The 27,293-nt window shown below is 41.0% G+C and overlaps 1 protein-coding gene across 1 annotated transcript in view; it reads left to right on the forward strand.

Moving 5' to 3' along the window:
- Nucleotides 1-27,293, forward strand: part of PLD5 (phospholipase D family member 5) — a 208,913-nt gene that overhangs the window by 135,722 nt on the left and 45,898 nt on the right. The window contains exon 4 of the mRNA XM_068410724.1: nt 6,098-6,212. Within this exon, the coding sequence (XP_068266825.1) occupies nt 6,098-6,212 (115 nt within the window). The remainder of the gene's footprint in view (nt 1-6,097; nt 6,213-27,293) is intronic.

Raw genomic sequence — 27,293 nt, forward strand, 5'->3', positions numbered from 1 at the left:
GAGTATAGAGGGACGATCACTTCCCTAGACCGGCTGGCTACACTATTCCTAATAGAGGCCAGGATGCCATTGGCCTTCTTGGCCACCTGGGCATACTGCTGGCTCATGTTTAGCCGGCTGTCGATCAGCAAATGCATCAGTTAATGCATTAATTCATATTGATAATATGAATCACTTTCCATCAAATTTCTGAACACTTTTTCCCTGTTTATTTTTGTATGCTATGGCTTTCTACTGTGCTTCTAGTCAAAATCAGTATTTACAGATAACCCAAACAAGAACAGTGTGCATCTGTTTGTCTTTCTATCTGTGAATTAAATCAACACATAGAACCTTTCTGAGTAGCGGTTTCTACACACATATATATGTATTTAATTAATTAATGTTATGCAATCCTTTTATAGTCCTTAATTTTCCCTACTCACTTTTTGCAAAGGTAAAACAGACGAGACTCAAAACTGGTGATGTCTCCAGTTGACGAACCCAGAAGTGAGGCCAACGGCTGCCTGAGCTCTGGCATGTCAGGAGCCTGTCACCCCAGGGGAGCTGAGGGACAGGGCAAGGCACAGGCTGGGAACTCGGCAGACAACAGCACAGTGATTTTGCGGGTCCCAGGTTCGGTTAGAGTCTAGCAGTGTCAGTCCACAGCAATTGCAGGAGAGACCCTCTTGGGGGGACCAGGGCAGCCAGGAATACTGGCCAGCGCCCCTCTGCTCCCCCAGGATCATGGTGGAGCTGCTGCATAACTCTGTATGCAGCATCCATCCCCTCCACGCTATTATCTCAGTAGTTCTTACCTCTGGTAACATCTGCCCTCTTCTCCTTGAAAAAAAAAAAAAAAACAAGCAAAACTGGTGTAAGAATTAAGGATCCATTTACCTTCATGGTGAATGTGAGGGGAAGACACTCCTTGACTTGCACAGCAACTCAGTGAGGGCTTTTGAGTGTGTAGGTTAAATCACGGGTGTTATTTTTTACATATGGAACTTCCTAGTCATCCCAAGAAAGGCTGAATCTGAGTATAATAAGCATTTGGAGCTTCATGCAAAGCATGTTTATATTTTCCTGTTCTGTTAGTTATTGTCTAATGCTTTTGTTATGGCAGTATCTTGTTGTACAGCAGTATCTTGTGAGCCCTGGGATGAGCAGGGAGATATGCTGTGGATTTGAGCCAGCAAGCAGACATGTTACAAAAGTAAAACATAAACAGTAGTACTGTGTTTCCATTGTGTGCACTTGCAGCCCAGAAGGCCAACTGTATCCTGGGCTGCATCAAAAGCAACATGGCCAGCAGGTCGAGGGAGGTGATTCTGCCCCTCTACTCCGCTCTTGTGAGACCCCCACCTGGAGTACTGTGTCGAACTCTGGGGCCCCCAACATAAGAAGAACATGGAGCTGTTGGAGTGAGTCCAAAGGAGGGCCACGAAGATGATCAGAGAGCTGGAGCACCTCTCCTATGAAGACAGGCTGAGAGAGTTGGGGCTTTTCAGCCTGGAGAAGAGAAGGCTCCGGGGAGACCTCATAGCAGCCTTCCAGTACCTGAAGGGGGCCTACAGGAAAGTGGGAGAGGGACTTTTTACAAGGGCAAGAAGTGACAGGATGAGGGAGAACAGTTTTAAACTGAAAGAGGGTAGAGTTAGATTAGATATTAAGAAGAAATTCTTTACTGTGAGGGTGGTGAGACACTGGAACAGGTTGCCCAGAGTAGTTGTGGCTGCCCCCTCCCTGGCAGTGTTCAAGGCCAGGTTGGATGGGGCTTTGAGCAACCTGGTGTAGTGGAAAGGTGTCCCTGCCCATGTCAGGAGGGGTTGGAACTAGATGATCTTTAAGGTCCCTTCCAACCCAAACCATTCTATGATTCTACTGGAGCCTCTGGATGCTCTATAATTTTGAGAAAGTTAGGTTTTAGGAGGCTGGGTGTTCTTATTTTGCCACATATATTCAAAATAAGTGAATATTAAAAAATAGATCTGTGCTGTAGACGGGTAAAGACTGCTTAATGCTTAAGTCCCTGCAAGGCTCAAAGTGTCAATCTGTGCAGGCAATTACAGGGCAGGGCAAAGGGTGGCTTTCCACTGTCTGCTGCTTCTGGGTGCAGTGTGGGAGGATAGATTCTCTCTGAGGTTTTGTGAGTCCATGCTGTGTCAGATTGCATCATCCCAAGCTGCTTTTGCATTGGTCATTTTTGTAGAATAAAATGATCCTTTTAAGATCATTTGGTGGCACACCTCACATGACTGGAATGTGGTCATGGATGGCTATGTCCTGTTCAGGAAAGACAGGCCACTAAGGAGAGGTGGTGGAGTTGATCTTTATGTGAGTGAGCAGCTAGAATGTATTGAGTTCTGTCCAGGGGCGGATCAGGAGCGAGTTGAGAGTTTGTGGGTGCGAATTAAGGGGCAGGCTGGCAGGGGTGATACTGTTGTGGGTGTCTATTACAGGCCACCGGATCAGGATGAGGAGGGTGATGAGGCCTTCTACAGGCAGCTGAGAGCAGTCTCTCAATTACAGGGCCTGGTTGTCATAGGGGATTTCAACTACCCTGATATTTGCTGGGAGGCCTACTCAGCCAGCCATCCTCAGTCCAGGAGGTTCCTCCAGTGCATTGATGATAACTTTCTGATGCAAATGGTGGATGAGCCAACTAGGAGAGGAGCGCTGCTAGATCTTATCCTCACTAACAAGGAGGGTCTGGTTGAAGAGGTGAAGGTTGAGGGCAGCCTTGGTTGTAGTGACCATGAGATGGTAGAGTTCAGGATCTCATGTGGCAGGAACAGAATAGCTAGCAGAATTACAACCCTGGACTTCAGTAGGGCCAACTTTGGCCTTTTCAAGCAATTGCTAGGGGAAATCCCATGGGACAGGGTACTAGATGGTAAGGGGGCTCAAGATAGTTGGTTAGCATTCATGGACTGCTTCTTCCGAGCTCAAGATCAGAGCATCCCAGCAGGGAGGAAGTCAAGGAAGGGTACCAGGAGACCTGCATGGTTAAACAGGGAACTGCTGGGCAAACTCAAGTGGAAGAAGAGGGTGTACAGATCATGGAAGGAGGGGCTGGCCACTTGGGAGGAATATAAGTCTGTTGTCAGAGGATGTAGGGAGGCAACTAGGAAAGCTAAGGCCTCCTTGGAATTAAACCTTGCAAGAGAGGTCAAGGACAACAGAAAGGGCTTCTTCAAATACATTGCAGGTAAAGCCAACACTAGAGGCAATGTAGGCCCACTGATGAATGAGGTGGGGGCCCTGGAGACAGAGGATAAAAAGAAGGCGGAGTTACTGAATGCCTTCTTTGCCTCTGTCTATACTGCTGGAGGCTGTCCTGAGGAGCCTTGGACCCCTGAGGCCCCAGAAGTCAGGATAGAGGAGGAATCTGTCTTGGTTGATGAGGGCTGGGTCAGGGACCAATTAAGCAACCTGGACGTCCATAAATCCATGGGCCCTGATGGGATGCACCCGCGGGTGCTGAGGGAGCTGGCGGAAGTCATTGCTAGGCCACTCTCCATCATCTTTGCTAAATCGTGGGCAATGGGCGAGGTGCCTGAGGACTGGAGGAAAGCGAATGTCACTCCAGTCTTCAAAAAGGGCAAGAAGGAGGACCCGGGTAACTATAGACCGGTCAGCCTCACCTCCATCCCCGGAAAGGTGGTGGAACAACTTGTCCTTGGTGCTGTCTCTAGGCACATCAAGGATAGGGGGATCATTAGGGGCACTCAACATGGCTTCACCAAGGGGAAATCATGCTTAACCAACTTGATAGCCTTTTATGAGGACGTAACCCGGTGGATAGATGATGGTAAAGCTGTGGATGTGGTCTATCTTGATTTCAGTAAAGCGTTTGACACAGTCTCCCACAGCATCCTCGCAGCTAAACTGAGGAAGTGTGGTCTGGATAATCGGGTAGTGAGGTGGATTGTGAACTGGCTGAAGGAAAGAAGGCAGAGAGTGGTGGTCAATGGCACAGAGTCCAGTTGGAGGCCTGTGTCTAGCGGAGTCCCTCAAGGGTCGGTACTGAGACCAGTTCTATTCAATATATTCATTAATGACTTGGATGAGGGAATAGAGTGCACTGTCAGCAAGTTTGCTGATGACACAAAACTGGGAGGAGTGGCTGACGCACCGGAAGGCTGCGCAGCCATTCAGAGAGACCTAGACAGGCTGGAGAGTTGGGCAGGGAGAAATTTAATGAAATATAACAAGGGCAAGTGTAGAGTCCTGCATCTGGGCAAGAACAACCCCATGTATGAGTACAAGTTGGGGGCAGAGCTGTTGGAGAGCAGCGTAGGGGAAAGGGACCTGGGGGTCCTAGTGGACAACAGGATGACCATGAGCCAGCAGTGTGCCCTTGTGGCCAAGAAGGCCAATGGCATCCTGGGGTGTATTAGAAGGGGTGTAGTTAGCAGGTCAAGAGAGGTTCTCCTCCCCCTCTACTCTGCCCTGGTGAGGCCGCATCTGGAATATTGTGTCCAGTTCTGGGCCCCTCAGTTCAAGAAGGACAGGGAACTGCTAGAGAGAGTCCAGCGCAGAGCCACGAAGATGATTAAGGGAGTGGAACATCTCCCTTATGAGGAGAGGCTGAAGGAGCTGGGTCTCTTTAGCTTAGAGAAGAGGAGACTGAGGGGTGACCTCATTAATGTTTATAAATATGTAAAGGGCAAGTGTCATGAGGATGGAGCCAGGCTCTTCTCAGTGACATCCCTTGACAGGACAAGGGGCAATGGGTGCAAGCTGGAACACAGGAGGTTCCACATAAATATGAGGAAAAACTTCTTTACGGTGAGGGTGACCGAACACTGGAACAGGCTGCCCAGGGAGGTTGTGGAGTCTCCTTCTCTGGAGACATTCGAAACCTGCCTGGACGCGTTCCTGTGTGATATGGTCTAGGTAATCCTGCTCTGGCAGGGGGATTGGACTAGATGATCTTTCGAGGTCCCTTCCAATCCCTAACATTCTGTGATTCTGTGAAGATTTTTAGAGTAAAAGCTTGTATAGAGAACTGTCTAATATGGAAACCCTAATCTTAGAGTCATGAATGGTTGGGGCTGGAAGGGACTACCTGTTTGTTTGAAAGTTGGTATGACTGGTGCTTATTTGTTTTAGCTTTACCTTGGGGCCAACGTTATATTGAATCTAAAGTGAGCTTTGTCGGTAGGGCAGGCACTTTGTCAACTGATTAAACCCAAAGTTTTTGTGTATTTGACTGCTAATTGTAACTGGTCTCTGCTGTAGTAAGCTAGAATGGCAGCAAGGAAACGGGCTCCAACTGTGGTTGTAGTAACACAGCATAGTAGTGGTACATTGGATATTTTATTCTTGACATTGTGTAGTTAGATGCTTCTAACTAAGCATTTTTCTTTAAGTTAAAATACTGAATGTAAAAATTAAACATTTACTATGCAGTCGGAAAGTCTACTTTTTCTTTGTTTCTTGGCTGTGTAAAAATGCAGTGATTTAAAATTTTATTTTAAATGTGAAACAAGCATCTTGATTTCTGTTTTAACATGTATCTAGGTCAATATGAGATTTTATTTTTTGTTCTGTGTTAGAAATAGGGCTTTAATAGTAAAGTTGTAACAGTGTTAAGAGGAAAACCATATGAAATAACACGTAGATTATTTTTTTCCTTCCTGGTATAGCTCATCTAAAGACAAGCATACGATCACTTGAAAAAGTGTTGTACTATGGTTAGAACCACTTACAAAAAATCATTTAATACAGAATGAGTGTAATAAACTCTTTTCCTTGCACTTTTTATCCTGATTTAACAGAATGTAATTATTTAGAAAAAAGTTAATGTAAAAATATGTTTATGCAGCATAAAAAAACTGGACACTTCATTCTCTGTGTATCACCTGTCATCAATAGTATTGCACAGTCTGGGAAAAGGAAGAAGCAAGTTTGGCCTTCAAAGAGGTATTTCCACAACAAAAAGTTGTTTGAGTTGCTGACCTTTAGGGTAGATTCAACTATATCTAGGAACATATTTACGCAGCTGTTGTACAACATGTTTGTGTTTTAACATGCGTCTTTAATTTGTTGATATGCTGTTTGAACAATTTTGTGTCTTACAACTGCTGCTTTCCTTTAATGTTCCTCCCAGGGTCAGCGTCTTTTTGAAAAATTGCTTGAACTGGCATCCCGAAATATTGAGATAAAACTAGTGAGTGATATACTGCCCGTGGAATCAAAGGTATTAAACGACTTGAAAACAAAGGGTAAGACCAAGGTCTTTATGTTTTTATGCCATTGACTGCTACGTAATGTTCCCTTTACTTAAAATGCAGACTCAGATGATGTGTAAAATGCACACTATTGGTTTAGCACTGTTGCCCTATAATCCTTCAGCTTTCTCTCATTCGTAGCTATCAAAAATCTGAAACTCTGTTACTGTAGTTGATGTTTGCAGTTTGCAAGTGGTTAAAAAGATGGTGCAGTGATTAGATAGATCACTTACTATAGCCATTCTAATAGTAGGCAATGTAACCTGAGAGACTGCTGTCGTACCTTGTGGGACAAGATACTTTCCTCTTTTGAGCAATAGCAAAATAAATTAGTAAAACATGTCTATGGTACTGATGATTCTAAAGCACTGGAAAATAAACCATCAGTCACATCTAGCCAAATGACAAGGTTTTCTGTGCTACGTGTATTTCTTAGGTGCTTGCTTTCCTAATCGTTGTTTTGAGGCTTAAAATCCCTCTCCAAAGAGGGATTACACACTGGCACTACATGACTAAACTTGCTTTATGTAAAACTGTGTGGAAAAATAGCAAAGAGAGTTTAAGAAAACCTGAAAGAAATTAGTATCTCTTAGGAGATTAAGCGATCTTATACATACTTCTCCTGAATAATAATAAGTTAATTATCTATATGGTCTGGTAAAAGTGTGATTTTAAGGGTAGGATACATTTTCAAAGGGCAAAAAGAACCTATATATTTTGATCAAGATAATTTTTGACACAGATTACTATCTGGATCACAAAGGCAATTCTAAAAAAATGAATTAAGCAAAGCAGTTTCTATGTGTAGCAGCACCCTAACATAACATATCTGTTTATGGTAAAGAATAAGGAACACCCTTTTCCAATAAAAATCAGTCTTTATTTGTTTAAATTCCTTGTAATCCCTTCACTGGGCAAGTAAAAGAACATTACTTATAGAAGTCCTGGTCCTTTGAGGACATCATTTTTTGATCAAGACTGACATGTTATTTAAATGTAATAACTACAGAGACTTGTCATTTCACGACACTGCCTCTTCCAGGGCTTGGATTGTTTCATAACCAAAAGTGGTATCAATCCTTTGATAACTGGTAAGAATACATCAGCTTTGTCAGATATCTGGAAGTAAAGAATTATCTTCTTCTGATGAAAAGAAATAAGTATTGAAAAAAAAATAAGTATTTTAATATCAATGTCAGTGAAACTGTCTTTGAAAAAGTGGTTTATTTTCCCTGTGATTCTAATGTCTCAAGCTCCCATGAGTCAGAGGAGATGAAAGGTAGGGCCTGGACATTTATATTTATGTACCTGGCAATAGATATTTTAGCTATCATTTATTGAGAATACCCAATATCAAAAAGTATCCTCTTTCAAAAAAAGATGAGCAAAAATTTTAGCTAGGAGAGGGGCCGATGTTTGTCATTAACACTTCCTTCAGTTCATGTGGGAATTAACTTGACCTGTGTGCTTTTTGAACAAACAAACAGAACATAGGCTTTTACAATTTTTCTAGCTTCAGTTTCCCTTATGCCTTGTTCAGATTTCGAAGACAGGAAATTTTAGAGTATTCAGATGAAGTGATCAATATATTTGAGTGCTCTGAGCTACAAAGTATCAGAGAAGGTTGCTTTTGTATAGTAATTCTTGTGAGTTTTGCTGTCATAGTCTTCGAACCCTGTAATTGTACGTATCATTGTGTGCTGTTTGGCCTTTTTCAAAGATCAATATTATAACTTCTTGGTTTTCTCACCATGAATGTTTTTTTTTCCTCATTCCATGTTTTGGGTTGCTTATTTCTGCAAATTCTGATATTTTTGTTAGAATGTGTTGATTATGATGTGGAGATTGACAGCTCTGTTGCAGGTCTTTCACCTGCATTTAGGTTTGTTGTTTGGTTTTTATCTCCAGGACAGGTACATAGATCTTTATTTGGTTCTGCATTCCTGGAAAGAGATGTTAGTTTTAACATTTGATCAGATTTAATTGCTTTAATTTTATGTTGAAATGAGCAGACCTTGTACAAACAGCAGATTTATGGTATGTCCTGCTTGTGTCAAATAGAAGATAACTGGTAGGCTAGCTTAAAAAAAAAAAAAAGACTACTCAAATTTCCATTAGTTCAATTTTATTAATAGCACAGTAAATGAAAAACGTATCTATATTACCCTTTTTCATGTCTGCTGGAGAAAAAAATTACTGTTGTCTACTACCATTGTCTTAGCTGAGGACAAACGTATCATTAAGCTTTGCTATGCTATCCTAGAAGATCTGTCTACTAAAATTATTAATCTCTTTGCTCATGAGGCACTGGCCACCTGCATCCCCAGAAATCAGTCAGAATCGATACTTGAAAGGGAACAGTGCATTGTCATTTGGACACGTATATTTATGAAGATAACTAATTTTTTTTTCCCTGAAACTGGTCATATTTGTCTTAGAAAGTATGTCATACACCTTTTTTTAATAGAAATGTTCCTCTTGTGGGAAAGAAAGCAGTAAATATATCAATAGCTCAGCCAAGTTTTGAAGCTTCTCAAGGTGGAGAACCAGAATACATTTTGGCTGAACAGACACAAACTCCCACTTGCGGTGTCTGTCTGAATTAGACAGAGCAGGGTCCAAGCACTGCTCTCTGGTTCACCAGCTAATAAACTGAGCTGAGTGTTCCTTAGCAGCAAATATGCTTGGAGTCTGAGCCACAGGCAGTAGCATGGAGAGAAAGCACTTATGTAGTCTGTGGGGCTCTGGGAGTTTTATGCATTCCTGAGCCTGCCTTCACCTTGCTAGGTAAGCATAGGCTAGCCTCTTCTTTCCAAGGCAGGTTGTTTGCGAGAGTCAGACTGTCTCCAGGTAGTGGGCTGCCCTACTAAACATGAGAGACAGTTGCTATTGCACAGAGAAGGTGGAAGAGCCTTGCCTTTCTTTTCAGCAGACTGGGTGATCAGAACCCCTGAGCTGTGCCCCCATGTTGTGCTGGCTGGTTCCTGAGGTCAGGATGAGGGATAATTTGGGTGTCAGTCCCAGGATGTACCTATTCATCTACTGCCTGGGAACCTTTAAGGGTGCTGCGTTCCTCAGCCCATGGTTATCTAGCTCATGTTGCATCTTCAGGTAGCATGCCCCCTTAAGTAGCCCAGGTAAAAAGTCTTAGTCTCGACGCAGTGGCGTGGGTTTATATGTGGTTGCTTGAAGAACTATACTTGGTCATCCATATTGTCTCATGCAGTGGGGTTTTTTTTTACTAGGAACCATGATATGTTACAGCACTGCTGCATCTTAGCACAGATGTTGAGACGACTACTGCCAGACAGATTTTCTAGCACATATTTCATTTTTCTAGACAGGCATGCATGAAGCCCCCTTGCCTCTTCTCCCCATTTCTGAAGTACTGTAGCAAGCAGCTTTTATAGACCTTTTCCAGACCAGGGGTTCATCCTAGAGTCCTCCCTACACATCCTTCCTCTCCAGCAGCCATCCCTACTGATTAACAAAGGAGAAATTTGAAATCTGGCTTCAGATTTGAGCTGATGGGGTAAGATAAAGCATAAGTTATGTGGATGGGAGAGCATAACTGAATTGATGTAGAGTAAAATAAAATTAGTAATTTACAGTTGCAATATTAGTATAGATATCTGAGCTAGCTGTGAACATGCAGGTTTGTCGCCACTGTTAAGCCTTTTTTTGTTATGTCTTTGCTATCATGACTTTCTTGAGCTAGCTGTAAAACAAGATAGCTTGATTACAGAAGCAGTCTAGCAGCTGCAGTGTGAAACATGGATTGATTTACTGTGCTAACACATAACACACCTAGAGCTGTGGTGACAGGAGTCTCTGGGTGCTGAGATAATGTACATTTGCTAGTAATTGCTGCACTGTGGGAGTGTTATTTAGTTGCAAAATTAAGCATGCGGAAATGAGGAAATACTAGTCCCAGAAAATATATTTATGATAGACTTTAATTATATTATCAGATTCTATATTTTGCACAGAATACCTGGCTTGTACTTGCTCTAATTTTACCACATTAATCAGAAGTTTTTCCCTTGTATTGGATGAGAATACGTCAAACATTTAATGCCTAAGGCAGATGATGCTCATTCAGGGGATATTATTTCTGCTGGTAATGGCTAGAATCTTTTTTTATCTTCACATTTAATGTATGTCTACAGGCTTTCTTTATTGCACATCTGCCAGATCCTGCACTGAATGCAGAATGATTAATTTCCTCGTAGGCTTTTCTGTGCTACTTCTCACTGTGGTATCTGAGTGCTCCGCAAATACAGTATTAATGAATTTCTTTTTACATCACTGTTAGGTGAGGTCGCTTGCTGTTTCTGTGTCTCAGGGACAACTAGCAATTATTAATGGCAGCACAGGCACGGGAAGCCATATCTGAGCATTTGTGTTCTACAGTCGTAATTAAAAAAATGCATATTTGCAATTCAAAAAAATCAACCACATCTAAGTTCTCCTAGTTCATGTTGTCAAAATTATTACTAAACAGGCTACAAATGATGTTATTTTTATAAGACTTTTGTAATACACAGTCCTAGGGTGTGAAGTCTTGCTTCTCTATAGTTAATGTTAAAGCTGTATTTCGCTTTCACATATGTATACAAATACTATGCATATATGTATATGACTCTTGTGAAAGGCAGGTCTGCCTGTAGGCAAAATTTGGCTCATTGTGTAAACAAACATGTTCTTCTTTATCCTCCTTGTGCTGTGACAGTAGCTTATTAATGCTTGTTTTCAAGGTTATTGTTTTAGCCTTTTCTCAGCTGTGGTTCAGTCTACTAGATTGAAACATTTCTTGTAACCCTCCCACTCCTTGCACATAATTATGTACCAGTCTTTGTTCCTCAGTAACATTTGAATAGTATTGTCTCCAATTAGCAGGTTGTTGTATCATTTCTTACGTGTACAGAATCTAAATCCCTTACTAATTACGATCTTATTTTAGCTGGCAGTGTTAATGCTTTTTAAGACATGCCAATGGATTTCCATTCTTCAATTTGCATTGCTTCATTCCTTTGCTATTTGCTTTTTTCCCCAATACTCCCTTCTCATGAATCATTTTTCTTATATTTGCAAGGATTTTTTTTTTGTTTTGTCAGTGCTGGCTGAGCCAGATATGAGAAGAGGGGTCTGTCCATGTCACAATGTGATTTAAAAAAAATAAAAATGAGTGAACTCAACCAATAGCTATTGAATGTTAGTAATGAAACTGGAGAATAGAAAGTCATTGTGTTCGGGCAGGATCCAATCACTAGATCACATATTCAGCTGTTACTTACTGAGCGGTTTGTGCACATTTGCCCGGGATTACACTCTCTCTTAACCAGATACAACGAAAACAGAGAAACTAAAAAGTTATATTACTGCATGGAGACAAAGAAATTACTAGAAAGTGGAGCTCTAAAAGCTTTTTGTGCTTCTATTTGTGCACTTTAGATTGCAAACACTAACAGATACCGTTCCATGACAAATCAAACCAGTTTATATCTGGGCAGCTGCATGATGCCAGTCTCCTCTTTGCCCTCTCCACCATATGTTGTCCCTGCCTTCTTCCTTGCACCAGTGATCACGTGGTAAGACAGTTCAGGGGGCTGATTTGGCTACAGACTGCTTTTTTTTTTTTTGGCTGGTTTGTCATTTGCATTAGATTTCTCCATTACTTAGTATATGATCTCACAGGCATAAATGTTGGGTACAACACAAAGATAGAAAACACATAGCTGGGGTTGGAAAGGGAGGTAGGACCACTGGAACCTGGTTTAGATAGGCTTAATCTGCCATGGCACCAGAAAGCTCGGAGTTCATGTAATGCCTAGGGACTTTTAGTGGGTTTGGTTTTTTCTATGATTTTGTTTTAATGAAATTGTTGTTTGATGGACAGCAATAGTGAATGTGATTTATACATCAGATGAAATGTGTTTAGTCCCATATTCTGTCTGCTTCTCCTGGCACACTTAAAGTGCTGCATAGTTTTAGAGCTGAGATGCTTGTGGGGTATGAGTTCTTCTTACCGTTGGCCACAGTCACGTTCCCTTTCCATGTCTAGTTGTGGGGGAATGGGAAGATGATGTCATATTTTAACATATTATAGAAGGACTGAAAAACTTGTGTTATGTCACAAGTGATGGAGATCATTTGGGAACATCAGTCTAATTTCTCCTTATGAAACAATTAAGAGTTAAGCATTTTTTTTTAACCTAGAGCCTTTGTGCACTGCAAACCCTAGGAATGTAAAGTTCACCTTTTGGGAGAAACTAAAACTTTTCTCTGGAAAAGATAAAGCTATGGGAGTAAGAGAGGGCATTTCCTGATAAGTTTCTCTGGGCCTAACATGTTTGGGTTGTGAGAGACTTGGGTTTTTGTGAAAGCCATTGGTAGCGTAAACCATGGTGACATTGATTTACATTCAGCCCAGAATATTTGTTTCAGTATTAGAGAAAATGTTCCAAATATGGGGACAGTGGACTGTGAGCAGATTATGAAAGAGCTATCACTGGCAATTTTAAGAAAAAAGTAGACAAGCCCCTGTGAGGAGTGGCCTTATGAGTATTTGACATTGTGCATGGGAAAGGTCTAGACTGGTTTCAAAGCTGGTTTTAATAGTTCCATAATGATTTGGAAGAACATAAACTTATGTGTTTAAGTACATTAATCTCAACAGAAGAATGAAAGAATTGTTTTACAGTAAGAACACTCATTCACCAGAACAACCTCCCCAGGGATGTGGTAGGGTCCTTATCACTGGAGGTTTTCAAGATGTGACTGGACAGGGTGGTAGATAATCTCATATAGGCTCCCTTTCCCCATGAAAGGCTGGGCAAGATGATCTTCTGAGAAGCCTTCTAACCTGGACTTTTCTATGATTCTAAGTAAGCCTTTAATTCCTCTTCATATGAAAATAATGTTGAGAATCAATGTAAAAACACTGGAAAGACTAAAAAGAAAATAAACTCCATTCATACAATGGGGAACTGGAATCCTGAAGCTGGGTCTTGAAGAGATTTCTGCCTGTCCAGATGGCCAGTTTTTCCACAATGTACCATAAAAATAATATTATCTGATGCATGCTCCATAGGAGTGTAAAGAGTGCTCTTGAAAGCTGGAGTTCAGCTGATGGTTTTATGCAAGGCATTGAACTGAGTTATAGCTCCATTGCTTTCTTGATCAGTCTTTCCTAGGCTGGATTCTCCAAGACTGTGTGAGAGGGAAGGGTGTTGAAGATGGGGTAAGCTTCTGCTCTGTAAAAATTCAGCAGTACCAAAAATAGACTAATTTTTCCCTATGTTTTTTTTGGGAACAAGTGAGCATGATCCTTTGAGAGGACCAGTAGACTAGGGGTGAGTCCTCCTGAAGGAAGCGAGTAATTTGGATCTGAGTTTCACAGAGTTAAATGAAGGTGGATGAGAACAGAGGGGGAGAAATCCCTTTTTCTGTTCCTTTCAGTTTTTAAATGTTGACATTTTTCTAAATCTCTGCCTAAGCCATGCCTTAAAATATGAGAGTGTTCAAAAGGCAGCTAATGAAAATTATACTGGCAAGGCCTTTGACATCTGATTTTAAGTTCATTTTTATATTTTGATTTATTATGAATCAGGCCTTGTTCCTTTTTTATTATTATTTTATATTCCTTGGGTACCCACAACAGAGTAGATGCATGCTTTGATTTAGATTTTATTAGTTACTGCTGGTGAGTGTTTTGTGATATTTTCTCAACTTTCGGCCTGTGACAAGCAATCTTAAAGCCAGTTCCAAGATGAAAGATCTCATTATGTTCTTTACCTCTTAGAACCTGCATAATAACCTTGACAGAGTTCTGCATAATGAGAAATACCAAGCAGAATTTCCAAAACTAGTTGCATCTCATCTTAAAAGAAAGAAGCAGATATAGTTTTGCATCAGAGATTCGAGTATTCGAGTATCTACCTAACATTTAGGCAACACTAACATGCAAAATCTCCTGCTTGGTTGGTTTTTGGGTAAACATGTTTCTGTTTAGGCACCTAAACTCTCTTACTTCGGTTTATGTTGCTAAGTGTGCACATATCCACTAATGTCTTGATAGCAAGGAATTGTTCAGGATTGGTTTTATGGCTAAATCGCATGAGAACTCATATGCAATGTTTCTCACTTGTTTCAGTTGGGGAGCTAGATCCTGCAATGTAAGATAAGCCATGTCCAACCTTATGAAACGTGGCTGAAAGGAGCAGGTGGGTAGCATTTTTGTTATATCTTGGACACGGATATAGATACACAGAATGTCTTTGACACAGAACATCTGCCTGAATTGCAGAAGATTAGGTTAAAAATCCTGCTCTGTCTGAACGTTTCTAAATGTCCACTTGAAGAAGAACTGTCTGCCTTACCAGGCACCAGACAGAAAGTAAATTGTTTAAGGTAGTATTGAAAATCTTAAACTTCATAAAACAGAGTTTTCAATCACAAAGGATTGGGAAGTGAAGAGGGTATTCTGTAGCGGTGCTCCCTCGGTCCATCCTATTAGAACTCTATCAGTTTGCAGGAATCTTCTAATCTCTGTCTGCATTTTAAGATGACTTTGTAGTAGTCACACATTCATTTGGGATGGAAGAGACCTGCCTTCCAGTCTCTGCTCTGCTTCTGCTCCTTCTACTGCCACCATACATATTTTGAAAGAAATGTCTTGCCCTTATTTGTGAAAGAATTACTTTGAGCTTCTGATTGTAGGACAGGATTTTGATACTTCATTGGAGAATCGATCCTTCTGTCTAATTCCAAATGAGGGGTTGGGATAAACAACATACCTTCCATTGGCATTGCCTGCTACCTAGCTTAGATGTCTTTTAGCTTAGATGTCTTTTAGCTCAAAAAAAGAAAGCTGCTGATAGTCCAGTTTTTATTATAGGTTCTGTAGGAAACTAGATGCCTAATCTGGGAATAAAACTTCCACTGGGCACACAAGTATCCCCAAATTAGGCATCATAATAGATCACAATGTACAACAGCTTGTTTTCTTTTCTGAGTCTGAAGCACACCAACTTTAAGAAGATTTAGGCATGACCTGTCTTACAGAATTCTCTAGCATGAGAGAATTAGCAGTATGAGGCTGTCACATCCACATCCAATAGGGAAAAAAAAATCCACAAAAAATTCCACAAAAAATACCTCACTATAATTTAAATTGCTGAAGGCAACCAGGAGCTTGGGTTGTATTGGCTTGTTTAGCAAAGAGGGAGAGGAAAAAAGATTCACTTATGCAAAAAAACTCTGTGCCCACCAGAGCCAGATACGCAAACAATAAATTCTAATTCTAAGCTCTCTAGTATCTGTGCCTGTAGACTTTACTTAGAGATTAATACCTTTGCTGAGAGGAATGGCTGTGTTCCCAGGGACAGTACCCTCCCATTAGTAATGTGTACTTTTGCATTATAAAATATCAGTCACCTGCTTTCCAATATCTGTAGCCATTGTCTCAAAGACCCATAGGTAAATAATATGTTTTTCTTGATGAATTAATGCTGGATGTACTGTAAGGCATTAAGATGCTAGGTCTTTAGTAAAAACAATATCGTAATTCTTCTGCTTTGAAATTTGTAATTGAAAAATTCTTTCATGGTAGATTGATCAGTATTTTAATACATAATTTCAGTTTGCAAATGTCCTTGCACTTGAGTCTGTTACTAATGCGTGTGTATTCATGGATTTGTCAGAAATTGGCACTTTTGTATTTCATCAGCTCCAGCACAACTATGAGTGTTGGTAATCCAGACATCTTGTGAAAAAACAAATTGCTTTTGCCTGGTAGCAACTAGTCAGGTCCAACATAGCAGGTTCATACCACAGGGATCATCTCCAAATCTTGATTGATAGTTTACATGCTGGAATGGATTCTTCCTGTATGGCAGTAGTTGTTTTGAGTCACTGACACTTTTTAGTGCAGAGGAACCAATAACGGATGGCATTAGCAGAAATTAGTTGTGACATTTTTAAAACATATGGATAGCATGCAAGTTCCTACCTACAGTTACTGGAAGAGCTGATAAGAGCTGCTAGGGCCATATGAGCTCAAAAAACATTTGTTAGGTAGCTGTGCTCCCTTTGCAGAAATTTTGGCACCCCATGCTTTCTCTTGTATGCAAAAGCACTAACACTATCTCATTCTGAAAAGAGATGAAGGCTGATGGTCCTACATAGGGATCCAAAGAAAGCAGGTTAATTTATTGTTGGTGAATTTTGCCTTGTCCATTCATGTGGTTCCCACATGTTTCATATCCACTTGAAGCCTGACTGTCTTCCTAGAACTGTGCCTTGGTCAGTCACAACAGTATATTTTTGATTGCTACTGTTTGTAAGCAGGCTTCAGCCTTCACAGTGATGGTGAGTCTTTGGTCTCTCGCCTTGTTCAAGTGTTTTGTCATCTAGACTGAAATGCAACTACAAACCTGGGCAGCCCAGAGAAGACCATCATCTGAAGTGACATGACACAGACACTTGGATCTCTGAAGTTGTGTACATGTTTCTACAGTCTTCTAACTTCTTTGCTGCTTAGCTCAATCAATATAACACTTCTGCTTCAAACCTGCAATTAAAGTATTGTGTGATAAAAGTTATATAAGTTTTCAAAAGGATCTAAGAGTGTTAATAGATGTCCAAACCAAGCTGGCACTGTTTGACTGACACCATTTGGTTTTCATTCGATGAACACTTTGGAAAGGCTACTCAAATGTGCCCTACCCTTGGGTTGGTGCATTCAGCATGGTTGTACCATGAAGTAAACCCATGTGACCAAATCTTGCTCGTTTATATAGCATTATTTACCAAGCTTTATCTTTGTAACAAGGAGTTGCCACTATCATGATAATACAGATATTTCTGGTAATCTCCTGTATCAATTTTCAAATTAACCTTAGGCTTCTACAGCACTTTGTTGTGTTATGAATTTTTACACAGCCTAATGGTTGGAAAGTAAATTACATTAAGCTTGTTCTAAAGTAACTCAACTGGAAGAAAAGTTCCCAGAATGACATCTCTATGTTACTCTCCATCATTTCCATCTCTTATTGCACACACTTATAGAGTGATTGTCTCTAATGCTTACGCTTGAGAACAGAGTGCATTCAGCTTCTTTTCCTTTGGACAGAATATTAACTATATATAGTGTGCAAATATTAGTCATTATTTAGTGCAGTGTTATAGGACTACATAATACCTATACTAAGCTTCAAAATCATGTCAAAAGAACATTATGATGGTTGCAATGTCAAGCTTTCAAAAATAACAGTTACTATGCAAAGGGTCACAGAGCAACTGTTCTCAGCCATAAGACAATGGAAACAGTCTGAAGGTTGGTCTTTTGCACTGCTGAGGTCAGCAGAACTGCACGCTTACGGAAGGAGTATAACAACTGAAACAAGTGGAGGATGATATTCCCCTTACTGTGTATATCCTTTTAACAATTTGTAGGTTAGGAACTGCCTTGTCATGGAGTTCAGCAATCTGTCATGGTGTTTGGATTATTTTTTTCCTTTAATTTGTGCAATCACTTTTGATTCTATTTGTACTTTTGTCATGCAAAAAACACTGTAGCAATGTGTTCTGCAGCTTCAATATCCATATTTCCTCAAAATCTTTTTGATTTGCTTTATACAGTTTTACATTTAGCTTGTCTGAGTTTAATTTTACTTTTCTGTCTTTCCTTTCCTCTCTTTCCTTTTCTCACTTGGACTCAAATCTAGTTATTGAAGGATACCATTTTATCTCTAACATTCTTCTTTAGCTTCTCTCTTAACTGTCCTCACATCATCTCTTGGGAGAGGGGTATTTGGTTTTGGTAATGATATACACTTATGCTGAGCCTCTATTAAAATGTTTTCAAGTATTGCCAGGAAACCAGTAAAGATTTTTCTCTTTGGCCTTTGATTTTCTCTTAGCATACAACCTTATGCTACGAAGGTCTTCTTTCTGAAATTAAACATTACCAGAATGGCTTATGGGATGCAGATGATGTTGTTACAAAGATAGTGAGCTGGAGTACAGTGTGGGCATCCTTACAGGGGCTTTTTGATAGTTGCAGCTTGAATAAGTACTACGCATTGCTCAAAATATATCGGGTAGCTTCTCGGCTTGTGTGTTCTCTCATTGGTCCATGAAGTAATCATTTATGGTATGTAAAAATATATTCACTGTATCGTGTCTTTTTGTACCATCAAGCTGTTCACAGTTATGATACAGACTTTAGTTGAATATCACATAATCTTCTTCCCACTGGACCCTATCAAATTCAATGCACAGGGTACTTATGCTCATGTAAGCATGTGTAGAATATTTTATTTCACTATCATTTTCATTGTGTTGTCTCTTCTTTCGCTTACTGAGTGTAGTTTCAAGCAACTCAAAATGTGAGACTGTCCTTTTTTTCTTGAATCCTAGCATTATTTGCTCCCTTCATTTTGTCTTTTGTAACACACAAGAGAGAGGTCCTACAGCAGCAATCTGTATTCCGAGGACCTGATCCTTCCCCCAAGCAGAACTATCTCCTGTGCTTCATATGACCCTGTTAATGTCTCATACTGCTTTCAGTTTGATCTTTCGTTGTTTTTATGCAGAAGTTACCTGCTTGCCTGTGCATTCACCGTGCTTCATGTCAGTATTCAGCCATGTTCAGCATCAAGTCATTGTCATTTCCAGTTTACATGCATTTTATAGTGTAAATCTAACTGATTTCCCTTTCAGCCTCTTGTCTTGCCGCCCCACACTCTCATCCTTCAGGCTTTCCTGGGTGTGCGTCCAGCTGGCTACTTCAGATGGACTTCTGAAGTCATGGCAGCACTTTCTCCTGCAGCTTAAAGTGAGCAACTTGAAGGGATTGGCACCAAGTCCACAATGTGATTGTTGGGAGTAGAAGTGCACATGCTGCCTTCTGGCCTCGCTTTTTGCAGGTGCAACAGCAAGCAGTCCAGTTATGCAGCCCCTGTCCAGTACCCTACTGCAATCCGAGATAGCTCTGAACTGGTCAGTCTCTGTCTCTTAGTGTCCTTGAGCTAATTCTGTCTGTCCTGTGTGGTTTGGAGAAGAAAGGGAACTCCTGCAGATCTGGTTCTCCACCAGTTCAAGATGTCACAAGGGAGTAATATAGCTGTATTCCAGTCCTTCACAGACGGTTGCCAATATTTACACTGGAGAAATGAGACGATACTTGTGGTCTAGTCCCTTTGGGATACTGAAATCCTCCGTGATTTCAGTGTGCTGTCGCTTTTATTGACTGTATATTGCTTGTGTCCTTCACCCAGATAATAATGTAGAATCTGTGGAGTTGTGGCTTCCTTTTATTTTGCTTTCTACATTTCAAATAGGCTGTTTGGATGAAAGTCAATCTGTGTTAAAAAGCTGCTAACTGACAAGCTATTGATTTGTATCCCCTATGCATTTCCTCAAAGACAAAGCATTTTTTCCTCATGTGCTTTTTATCTTTCCTCAGTGTACTGTGTGGATTTTTCTGCTTTTGACATTAGAGCATGTCCATTTGTCTCTCTAAAATGTCTCCATTTTAATATATGAAGTATCTGTGTGATCAAACCCGAACGCTGAAGCCCTCAAAAATGCGTCTGACAAGACAGTCAGAACAATAGTAAATCAAGCGTGGGACTTCAGTCTGCTACAGCACAGCTGCAGTGTCTAGTCTACATGCTTGCTTTTATAAAAGAAGAGACTATAAGTGTTTCTTGTTCTTTTAAAAACCTTAGATCCATAGTAAGAAACAAAAGCTCAGCTCCAGTTGTTGTTTGGACTAAGAAGGTAAGAAGAAATTCCCAGAGTCCCAATCTGCAACAATCATCAGCAATCTTTGTCTACCTTTGGGTTGTATATCGTGAGTTAATACCTGCAGGAGTTCTAGCACACGCTAAATAAAATTAAATTAGGACCAAACTGGGCACCCCAAAGTTGTGGTTAGACTTAAAACTCTTAAGAAAAAATATTTTTTTCTTTCCACAAATGTATTTGTAAAGGCTTGGAGAATATATCACGCTGCTTGTGTAGTTAGGGAATAAATATGTTCCTCAAGGAATTGGAGAGTGGGGGAGTGAATTAATAACTGAATGAATATATGTGATAAATGAAACAATGAATGAGTAGGCAAGGGCAAGAGTGAAATGGTGAACTGAGGATGAAGTGGGAGAGAGTAAAGGAAAGGGAGGAAGAATGACATGAGGGAAAGTTGTGGGGAAAAAGAAATAAAATAGAGGAATGAATCAGATGGAAGAGAAGGGCAGAAACAAAAAACTGAGTAATTAATTCAGGAAAAGATCAGAAAAGAATGCTGGCAAAAGGCAAAGCGTGTTCTTGGTGGGCTTGTGACAACATAGATGAAAAGAGAGAAAAATAATTGGAATTGAGATAGGAATGATCTGGAAAAAAAAATAAAATAGAAAAGTCAAAGGCTGACCTGATAGGATCATAGGACAGGATCAAAGGAAAGAGGTACGGAAAGATGCTGATAGACAAGTGAGAAGAAGTAGTAAAAGGGAATGGCTGTGCCACTGGCAGATGGGTTAGTTCTGGCTGTGCCTCTGCTTTCCTTGTATGGCCGTGGCCAGGTCAGCTAGTGCTCTCGGCTTTTGATAGCCTGGAGATAATACTCTAGGACTGCTCAGAGAATCAGCTAATGAAAGTGCAGAAAAAAAATTGATTCTATTAAGCAAGTGTTGTAAAAATAAAAAGAAGTAGCATAGCTTAGGACTGCTTTTAGGACATGCTTTGGACAAGCATGTGCGCTTGCAGCCCAGAAGGCCAACCATATCCTGGGCTGCGTCAAAAGCAACATGGCCAGCAGGTCGAGGGAGGTGATTCTGCCCCTCTACTCCACTCTCGTGAGACCCCACCTGGAGTACTGCATCCACTTCTGGGGCCCCCAACATAAGAAGAACATGGAGCTGTTGGAGTGAGTCCAAAGGAGGGCCATGAAGATGATCAGAGGGCTGGAGCACCTCTCCTATGAAGACAGGCTGAGAAAGTTGGGGCTTTTCAGCCTGGAGAAGAGAAGGCTCCGGGGAGACCTTCTAGCAGCCTCCAGTACCTGAAGGGGGCCTACAGGAAAGCTGGAGGGACTTTTTACAAGGGCAAGTAGTGACAGGACGAGGGAGAACAGTTTTAAACTGAAAGAGGGTAGAGTTAGATTAGATATTAGGAAGAAATTCTTTACTGTGAGGGTGGTGAGAAACTGGAACAGGTTGCCCAGAGTAGTTGTGGCTGCCCCCTCCCTGGCAGTGTTCAAGGCCAGGTTGGATGGGGCTTTGAGCAACCTGGTGTAGTGGAAAGGTGTCCCTGCCTGTGGCAGGGGGGTTGGAACTAGATGATCTTTAAGGTCCCTTCCAACCCAAACCATTCTATGATTCTATGATAGGACCAAATACTATTGCTGTTTGAGGAGGCATACTTGGTCCTCACCTCTTTGCCTGCCTTGCAGCACACTTTTTCACCTTCCAGAACTGAGATTTCTCCTTCACGGGAAGGAAGCTGACAGAACCCAAAGCAGAGCAATGGATATCTGAGGACCACATTTTGGGAATGATTGCACAAGTGTTGTTATGCTAGTCAGCATGTTTAGAAGTGATGTTAACAATATCAATGGTTTTGAAATACATGAATATCAAAATGAAATCATGTTGATAAGTTAAAAAGAAAGATAGGGATAAATGCTGCATTTTTTGGTAGGGATTTAGCCTTGTTCATTCATAGAAGGCTGTGATTATAATTCCTCATGTGTCGAGATGAAAAAATGTCCCTGAATTCTTGGATGTTTCATCTAGGAAGTATATAAACAAATCTAGTCCTTCATAATACTAATCCAAGTAAAGAAAAGTCTTTGAAGGGGGGTGGGCTAAGCAGTGTGTGAGTTTACTAATCTCTCTGTTATATTAAAAATAGCTTTCTTTTTCAATTAGAATTAGGCAAAGAAAGCAAGCCACAATCCAACTTCAGTATTGCTTTTACTTATAAGATTGCAGTTTTCCTTTAAGTGGTAATATGCTTTGTCGCCTGAATCAACTAAGAAAATTACTTTTCCCAATCTCTAAAGCAATCACTTTTATAGCTTCATCTAGTAAATGAGCAGCCTACTCTCCAATAATGAAGGGCAAAAGAAGATGTGAATTTTTTCTTAAACATTCTATCAAACTGTTGTACAGTAGTCATCTTTACAGACTCTACTGAATCATCAGACTCACAGATTTATACTTAGAAAATGCTATTTAGAGGAAAGCGGAGTTCTGCTAAGGGGAAAGAATTGAACTGATCATCAGTGCTCATTATTCAAAGTTTTATTCAAAATAATCTATGACTATTGATATGAAAAACCTTAAATAGCTCAAAAAGAAGTAAAAATTTGAAAAATACTTATGTCAGAGTCAAGTCAGTGCAAAATGTGAGGATTTCTCTCAGGTTTGCTGCATCAGGCAGCAAAACCTGTTAAAAGAGGTGTGAAATGCTTGCTACTTTCAATAAAATTACTAGAGGGCAAGTAAAAGCTGTTTGGATCTTTTAAGTTACAATAGATTCTTGTGCACAGACTTGATTTTTTTTTTTTTTTTAAAGATAGTCTAAAATGGGAGTCCTGAACTTTGTCCCAAAGAGTAAGAGTTTCTATAGCAGATATAGTACCGAAATCACTGACTTCAGAGACCAAATCCAGGTGGGAAAGTGTAGAGTTGAAGCATGTCTGCTTTCCTGACTTGTTCCATATAATGAACTGTAGTGTTGGCTGCTTGCATTTGTGGGGTACTTGCTTATCAAATATCGTGGTGACATGGATGTATCTTTGTTAAGAATAGAACAGACATTTTCTGGTGGAAAATGTAGAATGTAAAATTCTACAGTAACAAAAATCTTAAATAAAAGTCAAGTACACACCACAGGTTTTAAGAAAAAGTGCTAAGAAAGGAAAGAACTATTACAGTGCAAATAATAAAATCCTGGAGGGTAACAAAGTTAATTTACTTTTAAAATTCATGTTATTATATATTCTGCATGAGAGAAAGGGGTATCAGGCTTCAAATCCTGTTTCTAAGTACTGGGTTTTTTTTAACATGGGCTGCACTGCATTTTGTGGTTTTCCTTATGGAATCTCAGTGCTTTTTGGATTTATGGAAGCACTCTGTCTTGTCAGTGGAAATGAGAAAGCTACAAGTTTGCTCTGGAAACTGGATTTCCATCTTTGGGAGGACCCATAGGTCTGTAGTTGTATGAGTTTCTTCCTTGTTTGCTGCCTAAAATTCTGTTCATAGGTTAATTAAACATGCACACATGTGATTAATCGGCCAAACTACCTGCTATTTGTAGGGCAGCTCAAGTACCGTGTCTGGGCTATATCTGTTCTGTGGGTAAAGAGGGGACCTCTTACCTCTGTGCTCTTGTATTTGTCATGGTTTGCCCACCCTGCATTAAGATGGACCTTCAGCTTTTTGCCAGTGAATCAAATTATGTTTAGCTGGGTGGGTAAGTATGACATAGAAACATTTTCAGGCCTCTCTTTTGTCTCTCCTGTGACATGGGGTGGGAAGTGTTTTCGTTATATGTCCGTTTTTTCTGCTAAGTAAATCAAAAGGGCCCTGCAGGCAGTGGAAAATGCATTCACATGGGTGAGAGCTGTAACACTCTTACGCTGAGCTCTGTGTACAGCAGGTTACTTAGCTGAGAAATTGGTATTTTGATTACTTGGACCAGCAACAAAGGCCAACATTTGACATCTTCAAAGTCACTGAAAGGGCGTATTTAAATGTTACCTTGGGAACTAAGGAGCTCCCAAGATGTCATTGAAGTTAAACAAGCAAATGAAAGAAATTAATTCTGACCTTTCATTTGTTCTCAAGAATCTGCCATTCTGCATCCAGTGAGCAAACTCCGCACACATGAGGATGCCCTGACGTATCTTCTCTGGATCTTCCGTGTCACTGTGGACCCCTGCGTAAGCGCGTGGGAAATGTCACGCCAAGCAAATGCCAGCATTGCCCTCCTATCTGCTTTGTTTGCACACAGCAAATGGTTATAGAAGAAAAAAGGCAAACAAGTACTGGGGCCTGCCACCTTGAATTTCTCAGAGGCCTGATTTTGAGAGGAAGGGAGGCTGCGATTATGTGGGCGTACCTTTAAATGGCAGCACTGGCGTAAACAGTTCCTGTGCCTTGTTGCACCCAGCCACAAGCCACTCATTCCCACACTTGCCCTGGGCCTTCAGTTGTGCTGGAAAAATTGTTTACAGCCATGTGGTGAGCTGAACTAGTGAATTGTTCCTCATTTAAAATAATAATTTTATTTTTATTTATTTTTAACCTGGATCCATTTTCTGATCCAGTTCATTCCTTGGACCCAGAAAAAGCTACTTGGGCACAGCTGAGGAGGTGGTGGAGGGAAGTAGAAGGGTTGCTGAAAATGAGATCTGTTCATGCCACTGTTACTGGGGGGTTGTTTGTTTTAACCATGCCAGTTGTAATTCTGTAATACTTTGTTTTCAGACAGAGAGCTGGGTTTTGTAATGCTCATTTCTCACTACTCCTTTTTCTTCCTGCTCTCTCCTGTCCTCACACTCAGCTCTTGGCTTCCTCCGCTGTGTGGATAGAGCAGTTTCTGGGGTTGTGCTGGCTCACAGAAATTATTTTAATCCACTGAATGAGTGAAAAACAAAGCAAAAAAAAACCACTGGTGAGTGTAGAGGATATTTATTCTCCCTGATCGTGCAGGACGGAGCCCGACAGCCTGTTACAGTCTGTTGGGTAGGGAAGGGAACCAGGCGAGAAGCTGGCTCAGTGCCTGGAGAGGGCGTTGGGAAGTCAGCTGGCAGTGAAGGAGACCTCTCTTCGCACCCACAACTCCACAGGGAGATCCTTCACTGCAGCCCGTCTGCTCAGAGAAGCTCTCTCATAGCAGCCTTTCCTCCAAGCTTCAGCCAGGCACGGACACGTGAGCCAGCTGGGGAGCATGCCAGTGGAGATGAGCGGTGGCAGCACTCAGGGGTAAAGAGTGTTTTCTGCATGTTTTCCTTGAACCACCCATGCCGCAGCCCTGAGTGCTTGAGCCCATCTATTGCAATTCCAGTGGCTGCTGCAGGTACCCATGTCTCTCCAGAGACAGACCAGAGGGGCCCGTGTAGCTGCAGTCAGAGATTCCTCTCCTGTGCACTGACTTCCTCAAAATTATCTTTGTATCAGTGACCTCAGATGGTGTAAAGTGAAGCAGTCTGCATTACAGTAATTTTTCATGAAAATATCTCCATCAGAAACAGACTCATTTTACTACAGTCAGCATTAATTTTGGGGGCCAGTGCTGTTTTGAAAAGCTGCGTGTGCACATAGGTTATGGCTGATTGTACATTGGGAGCGAGTGGGAATTTCATTCAGAAAGAAGATGTGTTTGTCATGCAGGTAGTGCGAGTGCTACAGTTAAAGACAGGCCAAGGTAGCATAAACAGAAGTTGTATTGAGAAGGCTTTCTGGGGATTCCTCGGACATAAGTCCTTTCCATGATTTCATTTTTTGTGTGTGTGGCAGTTGAATATGGAGCTGCTGAAGAAAAGGGAGCAGGGTTTTTATTATACACTTTTTTTTAAAAAAATTACTATGGGTTTGGACTGATGAATAGCAGCATATAATCTGAGAGTGGCAGGATTCCATCCTGGCAGTTTTTGAAAAGGAGAAGGCTCTGTGTGTGAGGAGCAGAGGGCAGTGTAAACAAACCAGCTGATTCAAAGTTAAGGTATTACCATCAGAGATTTCCCTAAAAGTACTTCAGTGTTCTCTCTTTAAAATAAGTCTGAATCATTATTCCTTCTGGGGCCAGGCAGACTTTTAAATTGCATTTCAAATCCAATATTCCATAAAGAGCACAGAAATAGTAAATAGTCTTGTTTGTCTTTTAATCATTCAGAGACATAGTAAAAATAACTTTGTTGTCAAGTTGTGCATTCCTCTGCTTTTGTACTTGTCCTCCTCTGAGTGCTGGCAGGTCACACTAATGGGGCGTCTGGAACAACTCCAGGCTTTTTGCAATCAGTTGAGAAAAAAGCGTGAAAATTCCTGGGGAGATGATCCTCTGCCTTGGGTCATTTGTGTCTGCCCAATATGAGGCAGCTACTCCACCACTTGTGAGCAGGGTATGGAAAACTCTGGATTTTTGTCTCAGTGGAATAAAAATTATTTTTATTCATGGGTATACTTAGTGCTAAGGCTTGTAATTGAAAGCAAAAAAATAAAATGGAAGTGTCTACTGCAAAATGTAGGGAAGGAGACATTCACTTTATATATCTATATGTGTACACATCCATATCCTAGTGAGCAAACTGTATTTTAAAAAATAAGTTTGGGACCTAGAGGTAATAAAGGATCTTTTGTTGATCTTTCTGAGTTAGCACAGGATAATTAACTGCATCTATACTGATCTGAAAATGCAGTTTAGCTGAAAGAATACAGCAGGTCTATGACACAATGGCAAGTGCTGGGTGTGCTGCCTCCTGCCCACGTGCTGGCGTCCCAGACAGGCCATGCAAGGTCCTGTGCAGGCTGCTTGATCACCAGCTGTGCTCAAGTGTGCCTGTGCTTGTGAGCTCTAGGGTTCATGGTATGGACTAGTTAAGTCTGCTCTTGACTCTGGCTTGAAGCCACCCTCCAAAAGGTATAGATCAAAATGTGTATCTTTGTGTGCCAAGTGACTGTCAGCAGTAGGGTGAAACAAAAAGGCCACAGCTCACGTTCTCAGGCTGCTTTTTAAAGGTCTCATTAGTTGGAGTATTTGCTTGGGAATACACAGAATTAGAAGAGGGAAAAAAACAGTGCTGTTGAGCAAAGGGTATGGACATGGTGATGAGGAGAGTGAAGGGACGGCAAGAATGGGGTAAGCAGAGGAGGGCAGCTGTTCCTACTGTGGCCAGCTTGGTGGTGACGTGGGGAATGGTGGCTGGAAGATGCACAGTGGATTGGATGTGGTGCAGGAGCATTTGTCAGGTTCAAAATCCAAATATAAAAGAGAGCTGTAAGCAGTGTTGCTTTCACTGCCCAAACTCATTTCAGATACTAGCGCTTCCTTGTATCCTGCTGT

This window comes from Nyctibius grandis, chromosome 1 (genome assembly GCF_013368605.1).
Source record: "Nyctibius grandis isolate bNycGra1 chromosome 1, bNycGra1.pri, whole genome shotgun sequence".
NCBI lineage: Eukaryota > Metazoa > Chordata > Aves > Nyctibiiformes > Nyctibiidae > Nyctibius > Nyctibius grandis.